Source organism: Antennarius striatus, chromosome 12, assembly GCF_040054535.1.
Source record: "Antennarius striatus isolate MH-2024 chromosome 12, ASM4005453v1, whole genome shotgun sequence".
Classification (NCBI taxonomy): Eukaryota; Metazoa; Chordata; class Actinopteri; order Lophiiformes; family Antennariidae; genus Antennarius; species Antennarius striatus.
The window spans coordinates 6,113,362-6,126,168 of record NC_090787.1 but is presented as its reverse complement, the minus strand read 5'-3'; the positions used below and the strand labels follow the sequence as shown (position 1 = coordinate 6,126,168).

Below are 12,807 nucleotides of genomic sequence, written 5' to 3'. Positions count from 1 at the left end.
ATGGAGGAAAAGCGTGTGTGTGTGTGTGTCAGTGCTGCTGGCCCCCCAAGTGAGAACAGATTCTGTCTTCATGATGGACATTTATTGATTCTGGTTCAGGATACATACAAACATGATGTCAATATCAAAAGTTAATCAATAAATCAATACAGGACACGGTGCACTGGCACTGCACCGGAGTGTCCCCTGCCTCATGCCCCCAGTCAACTAGGATAGGCTCCAGCAGCCCGCGACCTGCGGGTATTGACGATGAATGGATGGATCAATAGTCCTGCTGATCAGCAGCTCTCAGATCATCAATCAATCAATAATCAATAAATCTGTCCACACATGGGACCCGGATCCTGGATCTGCATCCCACCTGGGGAGGGACAGGCGGCACCAGGTCCACCTGCCCAAGATGCACCACAGGATGACCCCCCTAGGGTGTGGGCTAGGCTAGGCTAGGAGAACAGGCTCTGTGAACGCAGACTTTTGGTTCCCCATGAAGCCTCAGTGGTGACAAACCCTTGCGGGGGCCCGGGTCACTGTGAACCCCGGGGGCCCTTTGCCCTGAGGCACAGGAGGCAGGAGGTCCGGGTCTCCAGGCGCCGCATCAGCGCATCCAGAACCTTCTGGTAGACCCACCCCCGCTGGGACATGAGGCACAGGCTCACCGTCCCCTTGTCCCCCAGCTGCCGGCACAGGTCCCGGTGCACCGTCTGGGCCATCTTCTGCACCAGGCGGCCCCTGGTCGTCACAGTGACGTCAGCCCCCTGGACCCTCCGGATCAGCATATGGGTCAGGGCGTCGGCGATGTCGATGCTGTCGGGGACGGAGATGCCCCGCCCCCCAAACACCTGGCAGACCACCGCTGTCACCACTAGGTGGCACTGCCTCTGCAGGTCCTCAGGGGGCACGGCCCCCTCACGGGCCCCCAGGGGCCCCCTGCCCTGAGGCTCCGTGACCACGGGGGCATCTGGGAGGGCAGGGGGAGGGACCACCACCCTCTGGATCTTCTTCAGGGCGCGGCCCCCCAGGTCCTTGTTCCGGGGCCCCTGCTGGCGCTGCTGGCGGAGCCACCCCAGCAGGGCGTCTCTGAACCCGTCTACTTCCTGGAGAATGGCCTGCCTGAAGGCCGGCTGGGGGCCGTCGTGGGACAGGTGGTGGAACACCATGCCAGCCAGAGTCTTCCCCAGCGCGGCCTGAGGACCCCTGATGCCCTCTGCCGCCGCCGTGTAGACGCACACCCCCCCGGTGCCCCCCTCAGGGGGAATCAGGCCCTCCACCACGTAGTCCACCCCCTCCACCAGCGAGGACAGCGGCTGGTGGATGTGGGGGGACAGCCGGCAGGGGGACCTGGTCTGGACCCGGTCCAGCGTCTGGAGCAGCTGCTCCTTCACGTACAGGTGGAGGCAAAAGGCCTGCAGCCGGGCCCCCACCCGCAGCCAGAAGGCCCCCCCCTCGGGTCCAGGTGCGCTGTTGGCTCGTGTTTGCAGGTCATACCCCTCCTGGATGATGGAGGCGATCTCCGTGGCGATTTTGTCCGTGTTCAGGGAAGGGAGGGCCCTGATGGCGCTCAGCTCCTCTGCTGGGACGTCCAGGGGGGTTGTCTGGCCGACCTCGGCCGCCATTTCCTCCAGGACGCGTCTGATGGTCTGGATGGCTGCGTAGGTGCTGACAGTCACCACTGGGGTGTCGTCTGGCTCCGGTTCAAATGGCGTAACGGGTGTCTGGTAGGACGCCAGCGTGGGGCCCCTGGGGGGCGGGGCCAGAGACCACTCCCCACCTCCATCGTGTTCGTCGCCAAAGAATTTTCCAATCTTGTGAGCAAACTTCTGCAGGACCTGGACGAAGTGCTTGACGATCCTCATGGGGCGGGACGGTTTGCGTCGCGGCGCCGGCCCCCCCTCGGGGGGGGGGCAGCTGGTCAGCTGGACGCTGACGTTCTTGGTCACCTCTTTGGCCACCAGGCGTGTGATCTCCTTGGTGGACTGCTGACGGGCCACCTCCTGGACGCCCATGGCCCCCGCCAGCACCAGGGGGAGGGTGTCGCCCAGCGCCTCCTTCACCTGCTGCTCCACCACCACCAGGCTGGTCGGACCCCCTTCCCCAGAAGGTCCCGGTGGCCCAGGAGAGCCTCTGGGAGGGGGAACGCATGCTGTGCGTCGGATGAGCGTCTGGTAGGTGAGGTTGGACAGGACCTCGATCATGTTCAGGAACATCTCAACCAGGTGGTCTTCAGTGGCCTCGTCGATCTCCCCCGCCTGCATCCGGTCCCAGTCCTCCCTCCTGATCCTCTTCAGGACGTCCTGGACCAGTCTGGTGAGGCTGGTGATCATGGCATCTGGGACCACCAGCTCCACGCCATCGCTCTGCTCTGGTGACTCTACCATCGGTCGGTTCTCTGTCAGTTCTTCTGTAATTCTGTGGTGTTTGAGCAGAAATGATGAGTTCTGCTTTAGAAGTGCTTTAAAAAGACAACATGAAAACACCCGCATGAAACCAGCATATCAAAGCCTGGTCACATGACCCCGGTTCAAAGGCATGGTCACATGAACCCGGTTCAAAGCCATGGTCAGAGAGAACATTCAGGACGGTTCCTGACCTGACGCTGGACCTTCAGTCTGAGGAAACAGCTCTGCCTACTGCCCACCCACTGCACCACCCACGGCCTCGCCCACTGCTCCACCAACTGCCCATTGTCACACACTGGTGATCCCAATGGGGTGCGTTAATTTACCACCCATGGGGGGCACTCAGCAGACCCCCCAACAGAAGGAACATGCACACACACACAAACACACACACGTGTCCATTCAGATGGCTGACCTTTTCACCGGTTGCTGACAGAACCCCCCTCCGCCACTTCCTGCTCAGATGACAGAATTTGCGTAGCCAATCAGAGTCAATCAGTGTCAGGCAGGAACAGAGTGGTGGCAGTTGTTGTCATGGCAACTGGACACAACCTCAAGGCCCCAGTGTACAGATGTGTGACGTAGGGTTAGATTACGCTTTTCCTTGTCTCTGCTTGCATCAGTTTGACCTTTGTTCAGTTTGGTTCCTTTAGTTTGGACCAGGTGAACTTGGACCAGGTGATCCTGGACCGGACCAACAACACCTGGAGGAAACGCACCACTGATCATGGACAGTAAGTTTCAAAATAAAACAGGAAGTGATGAAGCAGTACCAACTGTTGTTGGCCTTCACAATACTATTCATAATAGTTATGTGTTCTTCCATACGGCCTTTAAGGGTCACATGACTTTGGTCAACTGAGCTTTCGGTGGTTCATTCGTGAGTTTCCTCGAAATTCCTTATTAATCTCTAAAATTCTGTAAAATATCCAAAAATTCACGAAGTGTGAATATAGTTTCCAGCTTCTGGTCAGTGGTTCCAGCTTCTGGTCAGTGGTTATAACTCTAACACTAACTCAAATCTACCTAACTCTAACCCTAACCCAACTCTAACTAAACCTAACTCTAACCAACCCTTATCCTAAACTTAACCCTAACCAACCTTTATTCTGAACCTAACCTTAACTAACCCCTATCTTAAACCTAACCCTAACCCTTATCCTAAACCTGACCCTAACTAACCTTTATTCTGAACCTAACCCTAACTAACCCCTATCTTAAACCTAACCCTAATCCTAAACCTGACCCTAACTAACCCTTATTGTGAATCTAACCCCAACTAACCCCTATCCTAAACTAACCATAACTAACCCTTATTGTGAACCTAACCCTAACTAACCATTATTATGAACCTAACCCTAACTAACCCTTATTGTGAACCTAACCCTAACCAACCCCTATCCTAAACATAACCTTAACTAACCCCTATCCTAAACCTAACCCTAACTAACCCCTATTCTAAACGTAACCCTAACTAACCCCTATCCTGAACCTATCCCCAACTAACCCCTATCCTAAACCTAACCCTAACTAACCCTTATTGTGAACCTAACCCTAACTAACCCCTATCCTAAACCTAACCCTAACTAACCCTTATCCTTATCCTAAACCTAACCCTAACTAACCCCTATCCTAAACCTAACCCTAACTAACCCCTATCCTAACCCTAACTAACCCCTATCCTAAACCTAACCATAACGAACCCTTATCCTAAACCTAACCCTAACTAAGCCTATCCTAAACCTAACCCTAACTAACCCTTATCCAAAACCTAAGCCTAACTAACCCCTATCCTAAACCTAACCTTAACTAACCCCTATCCTAAACATAACTAACCCCTATCCTAAACGCACCATAACTAACCCTTATACTAAACCTAATCCTAACTAACCCTTATCCGAAACCTTACCCTAACTAACCCCTATTCTAACCCTAACTAACCCCTGTCCTAAACCTAAGCCTAACAAACCCCTGTCCTAAACATAACCCTAACTAACCCCTATCCTAAACCTAACCCTAACTAACCCCTATCCTAAACATAACCCTAACTAACCCCTATCCTAAACATAACCCTAACTAACCCCTATCCTAAACATAACCCTAACTAACCCCTATCCTAAACATAACCCTAACTAACCCCTATCCTAAACATAACCCTAACTAACCCCTATCCTAAACATAACCCTAACTAACCCCTATCCTAAACATAACCCTAACTAACCCCTATCCTAAACATAACCCTAACTAACCCCTATCCTCCACCAGCTGTCAGGAGACAACTGGAAACTATCATCCGTTAAATAAGAAGGATAGAAGGTGGCGACTGAGCAAGCCAGGGAGGGAGGGAGGGACAGACAGAGGGGAGGTGAAGGGGGGGAGCGGGGGCGAGGGGGGGTGAGGGAGAGGGAGGGGGAGTGAGGGAGGGAGGCGGTGACAGACGCGTTCAGCTCTGATCGTCACTGAAGACTCAGTCTGGAATCCACGACGAAGAGGAGAGAGGAGCCTCTGGTTCTGTGTTCTCCATGTTTGTGGAAGATCCAGAGGGGAAGGACATTCTCCCCCAAGGAGGAAGAGGAGGAGGAAGAAGCGGAGGATTAGAGGAATCTTCATGTCTCTGATGGAGACAGCGCTGGTGGAGACAGAGAAAGTTAGTAGGTGGTAGGTTAGTTAGTAGGTGGTAGGTTTAGTAGGTGGTAGGGTTAGTTAGTAGGTGGTAGGTTAGTTAGTAGGTGGTAGGTTAGTTATTAGTTGGTAGGTTAGTTAGTAGGTGGTAGGGTTAGTTAGTAGGTGGTAGGGTTAGTTAGTAGGGTGGTGGGTTAGTTAGTAGGTGGTAGGGTTAGTTAGTAGGTGGTAGGTTAGTTAGTAGGTGGTAGGTTAGGTACTAGGCGGTAGGGTTAGTTAGTAGGGCGGTGGGTTAGTTAGTAGGGTGGTGGGTTAGTTAGTAGGTGGTAGGTTAGGTAGTAGTAGATCTGGAGAAAGCTTATGACAGGGTGCCCAGAGAGGAACTGTGGTATTGTATGAGGAAGTCTGGAGTGGCAGAGAAGTATGTTAGAGCGGTGCAGGACATGTATGAGGACTGTAAGACAGTGGTGAGGTGTGTGTAGGTGTGACAGAGGAGTTCAAGGTGGAGGTGGGACTGCATCAGGGATCAGCTCTGAGCCCCTTCTTGTTCGCTATGGTGATGGACAGGCTGACAGACGAGGTTAGACAGGAATCTCCATGGACTATGATGTTTGCAGATGACATTGTGATCTGTAGTGAGAGCAGGGAACAGGTGGAGGAGAAGCTAGAGAGGTGGAGGTTTGTCCTGGAAAGGAGAGGAATGAAGGTTAGCCGCAGTAAGACAGAGTACATGTGTGTGAATGAGAGGGACCCAAGTGGAAGAGTGAGGTTACAGGGAGAAGAGATCAAGAAGGTGGAGGATTTTAAGTACTTAGGGTCAACAGTCCAGAGCAATGGAGAGTGTGGAAAAGAGGTGAAGAAGCGTGTCCAGGCAGGATGGAACGGGTGGAGAAAAGTGTCAGGTGTGATGTGTGATAGAAGAGTTTCAGCTAAAATGAAAGGAAAGGTGTACAAAACTGTGGTAAGACCAGCAATGTTGTTTGGTCTAGAGACAGTGTCACTGAAGAAAAGACAGGAGACAGAGCTGGAGGTAGCAGAGATGAAGATGCTGAGGTTCTCTCTGGGAGTGACCAGGAAGGATAGGATCAGGAATGAGTACATCAGAGGGACAGCACATGTTAGAGGTTTTGGAGATAAAGTCAGAGAGGCCAGACTGAGATGGTTTGGACATGTCCAGAGGAGAGATAGTGAATATATTGGTAGAAGGATGCTGAGTTTTGAACTGCCAGGCAGGAGGCCTAGAGGAAGACCAAAGAAGAGGTTTATGGATGTAGTGAAAGAGGACATGAAGGTAGTTGGTGTGAGAGAAGAGGATGCAGAAGACAGGGTTAGATGGAGGCAACTGATTCACTGTGGCGACCCCTGAAGGGACAAGCCGAAAGGAAAAGAAGAAGAAGGTTAGATAGTAGGTGGTAGGTTTAGTTAGTAGGTGGTAGGGTTAGTTAGCAGGTGGTATGTTAGTAGGTGGTAGGTTAGTTAGTAGGGTGGTAGGTTAGGTAGTAGGTGGTAGGTTAGTTGGTAGAGTGGTAGGTTAGTTAGTAGGGTGGTAGGTTAGTTGGTAGAGTGGTAGGTTAGTTAGTTGGTGGTAGGTTAGTTAGTAGGTGGTAGGTTTGTTAGTAGGTTAGTCACACGTCACCATGTTGCTCCGTCAGCACAGGTTCTACGATGGAGGCGACGGTTCTTCTGAATGGAACCAGCGGCTGACGGACAGAGGCCCCTCCTCCACACCCCTCCCTCCACTGTTCCTGACTCCATGGATGTCGCCGTGGGCAACGGGTCCCAGTGGGGGTCCGGTGCAGCTGCCGGGGAGTTTGAGGACCCGCCTGGAAACGTGAGCGCCTGGTGGTGTTGCAGCACGTCAGGGAATGGGTCCCACGCCGGACGGGTGCTGGAGGCCCCGCCCACAGAGAAGAACTGGGCGGCGCTACTGGTCCTGGCTGTGGTTGCCGTGACGATCACGGGGAACCTGCTGGTGATCGTGGCTGTGTCGCTGGAGAAGAAGCTGCAGAGCGCCACCAACTACTTCTTGATGTCGCTGGCGGTCGCCGACATGCTGCTGGGCATCCTGGTCATGCCGGTTTCCATGGTGACCGTTCTCTACGGTAAGCCCGTGTGACGTCTGGTGCGGCCCGGTTTGCTAGGGGCGGGGTCTGGGCGGTCGAGGCCCCATCAGCTGATCCACCTGTGTTGTCATGACAACTGTCTGTTTGCCCCGTTCAGCCCAGATGGCGTGACGAGGTCATCTGGGTGTCAGGGGAAATCTGGGATTGAGGCAGTGGATCGGATCGCTGCTACCCATAATCCCCGGTGCCACGAGGGGGAGTGGCCATCAGATCATGTGACACACTTCCTTCAATCACATTCATCCCTGATTGGACGGTGAGGCGTGTTGACCAGACTGGCCCCGCCTTTAGGTCTCACACACACACACACACACACACACACACACACACACACACACACACACACACACACACACGCACACACACACACACACACACCTTCAGGGTTGTGAATCAGCAGAAAAAGAAAAGATGTTGACGATGAAACAAGTCACAGTGGGAAGGAGGGCGGGGCTAACGCTAACCCCGCCTACCAGAACATCAGAGCGGTTCTGTTCTGTTAATGAGAACCAATGTGAACAGCTGCAGTAGACACGCCCCCCCGGCACACAGGCTCCGCCCCTGTGTCTGAATGGTTTTGGACTCAGCCAATCAGAGTAACATGTTTGTTTTGTGATGTCATCAGGGGGCTGGCTGACAGCCCACGTGGGGTGTGGTCCCTGGGTTGAAATGTAGACCTCTGACCTCTGCCTGCCCCTCCACAGACTATGGCTGGCCCCTCCCCCCGGTGCTGTGCCCCCTGTGGATCTACCTGGACGTGCTGTTCTCCACGGCGTCCATCATGCACCTGTGCGCCATCTCCCTGGACCGCTACCTTGGCATCCGCCACCCCCTGCGCCACAGCCGCTCCAGCCCCCGCTCCAGGGCCCGCCTGAAGATCACCGCCGTCTGGACCATCTCTATGGGTAAGAGCTGCAGCGCCACCTACTGGAGGAACCCACGGGTCCTCCACAAGAACCTGGAGGGGAGTGGTGATGGAGGCTCCCGTCCAGCGAGGGAAGGAACGCCAGTAACCATGGTGACGATCCACCCCAGTGCAATTAGAGCTGACAGAAGTCTGCTGCTACCTGCCGGGGGCAGTCGGGGGGTACAGCTGAAGGAAAGGTCACTACTGCGTTGTTCATCTTCATCATTTAGACTTCAGTCATCACGTGACAGAACCGCTGATTAGGCTCCGCCTCCTCGTGTCTTCACCTCCTTGCCTCGTTCTTCTCATCTCTTCATCTTGTTCTTCTCATCTCTTCATCTCGTTCTTCTCATCTCGTCATCTCGTTCTCCTCATCTCTTCATCTCATTCTTCTCATGTCTTCATCTCTTTCTTCTCATGTCTTCATCTCTTTCTTCTCATGTCTTCATCTCTTTCTTCTCATGTCTTCATCTCTTTCTTCTCATGTCTTCATCTCGTTCTTCTCATGTCTTCATCTCGTTCTTCTCATGTCTTCATCTCTTTCTTCTCATGTCTTCATCTCGTTCTTCTCATGTCTTCATCTCTTTCTTCTCATCTCTTCATCTCTTTCTTCTCATCTCTTCATCTTGTTCTTCTCATCTCGTTCTTCTCGTCTCTTCATGAAGAGCATTTCATCAGCTGCATTAGAAACTCTTTAACATCCATCCCTTCAGGAAGCAGGACATACGTTACCATGGAAACAGGGAGAAATTGCCTCCTTTGAAATGTATGTAAGTGCTGTTTACATGAGGGATATGTAAACATGACAACAATCACTGTGACCAATCAGAGGCAGGTCAGCATGAGACACATGTCCTGACCACTAGCAACACTGTAGCATGTTAGCTGGGTGCTAGCACAACAGGTTAGCATTCTGCTATTATTAGCCACAGTGTACCCACAGATGTTACATTGTTTAGCATGTTAGCTGGGTGCTAGCATAAGGGCAATGATGTCATCACGAACAGAGTAGCATGTTAGCATGCTAAGGCCCTCCCCTATCCTGACTCCTCCCCCCATCCTGACTCCTGTCCCCAGGCGTCTCCGCCCCCGTCCCGGTGCTGGGGCTCCTGGACCGGTCCACGGTGTTCCGGGGGGGCAGCTGCCTGCTGACGGACGAGCTGTTCGTGCTGGTGGGGTCCCTGGTGGCGTTCTTCTTGCCCCTCGGCATCATGGGAGTCAGCTACTTCCTGACTATCCACGCCCTGCAGCAGGAACCACCCCCCTGCCTGGAGCGGCTGGTGGCCCGGCCCAAATGGAGCGGCACCTTAACGCTGAGCTTCCTCCCCCAGAGCTCTCTGTCCTCCGTCGGCTGGGGGGGCGTGGGCGGAGACAGAGGGGGCGTGTACGGGCGGCGCTCCCTACAGTCCGTCAGCAACGAGCGGCGGGCGTCTAAGGTGCTGGGCGTGGTCTTCCTGCTCTTCGTGGTCATGTGGGCCCCCTTCTTCATCACCAACGTCCTGGCGGTGGTGTGCGACCCCCCCGCCTGCGACGCCGGCCTCATGGGGGCGCTGCTGAACGTCTTCGTGTGGGTGGGGTACCTGTCGTCCGCCGTCAACCCACTGGTCTACACCCTGTTCAACCGCACCTACCGGGCCGCGTTTCTGCGCTTCGTCCGCTGCCGCTACCGCCCCCGCCCCCAGAAGACGCCGCTGCAGCTCATGCTGGTGCACACCCTCCCCCCAATGACCTACAGCTCCGCCGAGCTGGGCGGGGCCAGCACCGTCACTGACCGGGAGGGGAGGGGCTTCTGTCCAGCTGGACGGCAGACGGACGAGAGCTGTGTGTGAGTCTGAGCAGAACCCCCCCAGGTCACCAGAACCTGACCAGGAACCCTGTCCAGTCCTGTTGGGCCGGAACCCCCCGTCTGGACCGGCAAGCCGACCTAATCAGCGGACCCAACATCGCCAGAACCAGAACCACCGCTCAGATCAACCAGGTCCATGTGGGTCCAGTATCAGACTGGAGCAGCTGAGTCCAGAATGGGAAGTTCTGATTGGTTCTGATGGGATTTTGATGGGCTCTTTTGGGTTCTGATTGGTTCTGACAGATTGTGATGGTTCTGGTGGGTTCTGATGAAGTTCTGATTGGTTTGACAGATTGTGATGGTTCCGGTGGGTTCTGCTGGTTCTATTGGGTTCTGATAGTACCTAGCCCAGTCCGTCTCACATCTATCAGAACCAGCTGTGGAGAAACTCAAGTGGGCGGAGTCAAAGACAACAAAAAAGACGACAAACAGAAGTTAAAGCACAAGTCTCACAATAAACAACAACAGACTGTCAACAACAACATCTGTGGACGTTTATAAAACTGATCATACAAGTATTGGCACTGGTAGAGGTACTGGCACTGGTAGAGGTACTGGTAGAGGTACTATTACTGGTAGAGGTACTGGTAGAGATACTGGTACTGGTAGAGGTACTGGTAGAGGTACTATTACTGGTAGAGGTACTGGTAGAGATACTGGTACTGGTAGATGTACTGGTAGTTACTGGTACTGGTAGAGGTACTGGTACTGGTAGAGTTACTGGTACTGGTAGAGGTACTGGTAGAGTTACTGGTACTGGTAGAGGTACTGGCAGTTACTGGTACTGGTAGAGTTACTGGTACTGGTAGAGGTACTGGTAGAGTTACTGGTACTGGTAGAGTTACTGGTACTGGTAGAGGTACTGGTAGAGTTACTGGTACTGGTAGAGCTGCTGGTACTGGTAGAGGTACTGGTAGAGTTACTGGTACTGGTAGAGATGCTGGTACTGGTAGAGGTACTGGTAGAGATACTGGTGCTGGTAGAAGTAGCGTCTCTTTAGCCAACACGGATCTAGTTTCTGGTAAATGACTCACAGAAACATGGTCTCTGATTGGTTCTCCTGCTGCTCCACACAAATCAAGTCTTTAAGCACACCTGTACTTCCTCCTTGTTAAGCTCCTCTCATTCATGGCAGAAAGGATAAAATATCCCAGAATTCCTCACTGTAAAACAAAGACATGACTGAATCACCCACAAATTTCTGAGCCGGACGGAGACGGCTTCCCCAGGGTTGGGATGGTCCAGGTTCACACAGTGAGACAGTCGAGGTTCACGCAGTGAAACAGTCCAGGTTCACGCAGCGAGACAGTCCAGGTTCACGCAGTGAAACAGTCCAGGTTCACGCAGTGAAAAAGGTTCAGTGATGCTGGACGTCGAATAGAGATCAGATTTTCTTTTCTTAGCCCCACGGTGGGTAAATTTACAAATGATACTTATCCCCCTTTGCCCCCTGGAGGAGATTCATTACAGACACTTTTATGTCCTGTGAGGCAGAAACTGATGAAGCTTTGTTTAAAAAAAGCTCTGAGCTAAAGCTAATTTAGCAGCCGTGATAGGAGCCATTAGTCCTGATGAATAAAGAACACGGAGCAGATGGGGGACAGTTCTGTCCTGAGGGTCCGGAAGACAGACAGACCAGACCCCAAAGAGAGAAAATCTGTTGTCTGTGAATAATGGTGCTTTTTAAAAATCAAAAATTCTTTTCCTTTCCTGTCAGACAGGAAATAGAGTCCAGCCATTCTGTTTTTGTGTCAGTGATGTTCAAACTTCCTGTTTGACAGAAATATTCATTAAAGTTTCCAAAATGTTGAAAATACCTTTTTTTATTGTCACACAGTTCATGATCTGATTGGATGAAAGAAACCATGTGACCGTCATGCCAGGTTCAAATGGAGCTGATTGGTTGGAGGTCCTGTTGCTCCTCCAAGAACAGGAAGCTAACGCCTGTTAGCTTCCAGATTAGCATCACAAGCAGAGATTGGACCAGTTCTCATGTGAGACACATTGAGAGGAGCGCGCGAGTCAGAGGAGGATCAGGACCCACCTTCACACCTCAGAACCGGACCCCAGAACCTGACCCCAGAACCGGACCCGAGAACTGGACCCTAGACCCAGACGCCAGTACCGGACCCCTGAACCGGACCGTAGAACTGGACCAGAGAAGGGGGACCCTCTGAGAACCGGTTCCAAGTGAACTCAGCTTCTTTAGGCTGGACTCAGAACTAGTTTCTAAATCCAGATCCCCCTCTGACACATCTGTGAACACGACTTCAGCAGCCAATCACAGACAGCCCCCCCTCCCCCCCGTCTTAAAGCGTCTCTCTGGAGGTTAATTTTAGCTCCGGCGGCTGACAGACGATTTGTTTCACACCTACTTAGAATAAAGCACCACCACGTTCACGAGCGCCTGATGTCACCTGCTCAGAGCAGCTCATTGGTGGATTTGGTTCATCTGAGGCTGTGGACTCCAGAACGACATTCATCTTCATCATAATCATCACCACCATCATCATCATCATCATCACCACCACCATCATCACATCATATCATCTTCATCATCAACTGGAGCTGACGTGAACCCTGACCGTCTGGTCTGGGGGGTCCAGCTGGAACCAGCAGAGCTGCTGTGATCACATAAACCCCTGGTTTCACCAGAAACGGAGGGTTCAGGTCACAGCAGAAACTAAGCAGTACTAACCACTAATAACCAGTACTAACAGGTACTAACCGGTACTCACAGGTACTAACCGGTACTCACAGGTACTAACCGGTACTTACAGGTACTAACCAGTACTTACAGGTACTAACCAGTAATTACCCCCATTCCTCCAGCAACCTTCTGATGTTTTAACGTTTTGCTGTTGGAAGAGAAGCCATCCAGACCAAACTCCAACTCCCAGGATCCCCTGCAGC

At 52.7% G+C, this 12,807-nt stretch overlaps 2 protein-coding genes across 6 annotated transcripts; one reads left to right on the top strand and one right to left on the bottom strand.

Annotated features, from left to right (window-relative positions):
• Positions 1-96: 96 nt before the first annotated feature.
• Positions 97-8,023, bottom strand: LOC137604830 (uncharacterized). Of its 2 annotated transcripts, none has more exons than XM_068328971.1 (2): positions 7,893-8,023; positions 97-2,406 (listed from the first exon to the last, which is right to left on the bottom strand). In XM_068328971.1, the coding sequence occupies exons 1-2, from the start codon at positions 7,937-7,939 to the stop codon at positions 525-527; spliced, it is 1,929 nt and encodes a 642-aa protein (XP_068185072.1). In that variant the 5' UTR covers positions 7,940-8,023; the 3' UTR covers positions 97-524. The 2 variants fall into 2 exon arrangements, with proteins under 2 accessions (XP_068185072.1, XP_068185073.1); XM_068328972.1 differs by lacking the exon at positions 7,893-8,023 and adding an exon at positions 2,812-3,438.
• htr2aa (5-hydroxytryptamine (serotonin) receptor 2A, genome duplicate a) lies at positions 4,888-12,727 on the top strand. 4 transcript variants are annotated; one of them, XM_068328979.1, is made up of 4 exons: positions 4,888-5,043; positions 6,676-7,120; positions 7,846-8,046; positions 9,126-12,727. In XM_068328979.1, exons 2-4 carry the CDS (start codon positions 6,706-6,708, stop codon positions 9,875-9,877), a joined length of 1,368 nt encoding a protein of 455 aa, XP_068185080.1. In that variant the 5' UTR covers positions 4,888-5,043; positions 6,676-6,705; the 3' UTR covers positions 9,878-12,727. The 4 variants fall into 4 exon arrangements, with proteins under 4 accessions (XP_068185080.1, XP_068185078.1, XP_068185076.1 ...); XM_068328977.1 differs by having other exon boundaries at positions 6,671-7,120; XM_068328975.1 differs by lacking the exon at positions 4,888-5,043 and adding an exon at positions 6,277-6,427 and having other exon boundaries at positions 6,534-7,120.
• Positions 12,728-12,807: the final 80 nt, after the last annotated feature.

Coding starts and splice junctions, on each gene's coding strand:
- htr2aa (XM_068328979.1), top strand. CDS start 6,706: ATGGAACCAGCGGCTGACGGACAGAGGCCCCTCCTCCACACCCCTCCC. Junction 7,121..7,845: donor CATGGTGACCGTTCTCTACG/GTAAGCCCGTGT, acceptor GCCCCTCCACAG/ACTATGGCTGGCCCCTCCCC. Junction 8,047..9,125: donor CGTCTGGACCATCTCTATGG/GTAAGAGCTGCA, acceptor TCCTGTCCCCAG/GCGTCTCCGCCCCCGTCCCG.
- LOC137604830 (XM_068328971.1), bottom strand. CDS start 7,939: ATGGCGCACAGGTGCATGATGGACGCCGTGGAGAACAGCACGTCCAG. Junction 2,407..7,892: donor GTGGAGAACAGCACGTCCAG/GTAGATCCACAG, acceptor CAAACACCACAG/AATTACAGAAGAACTGACAG.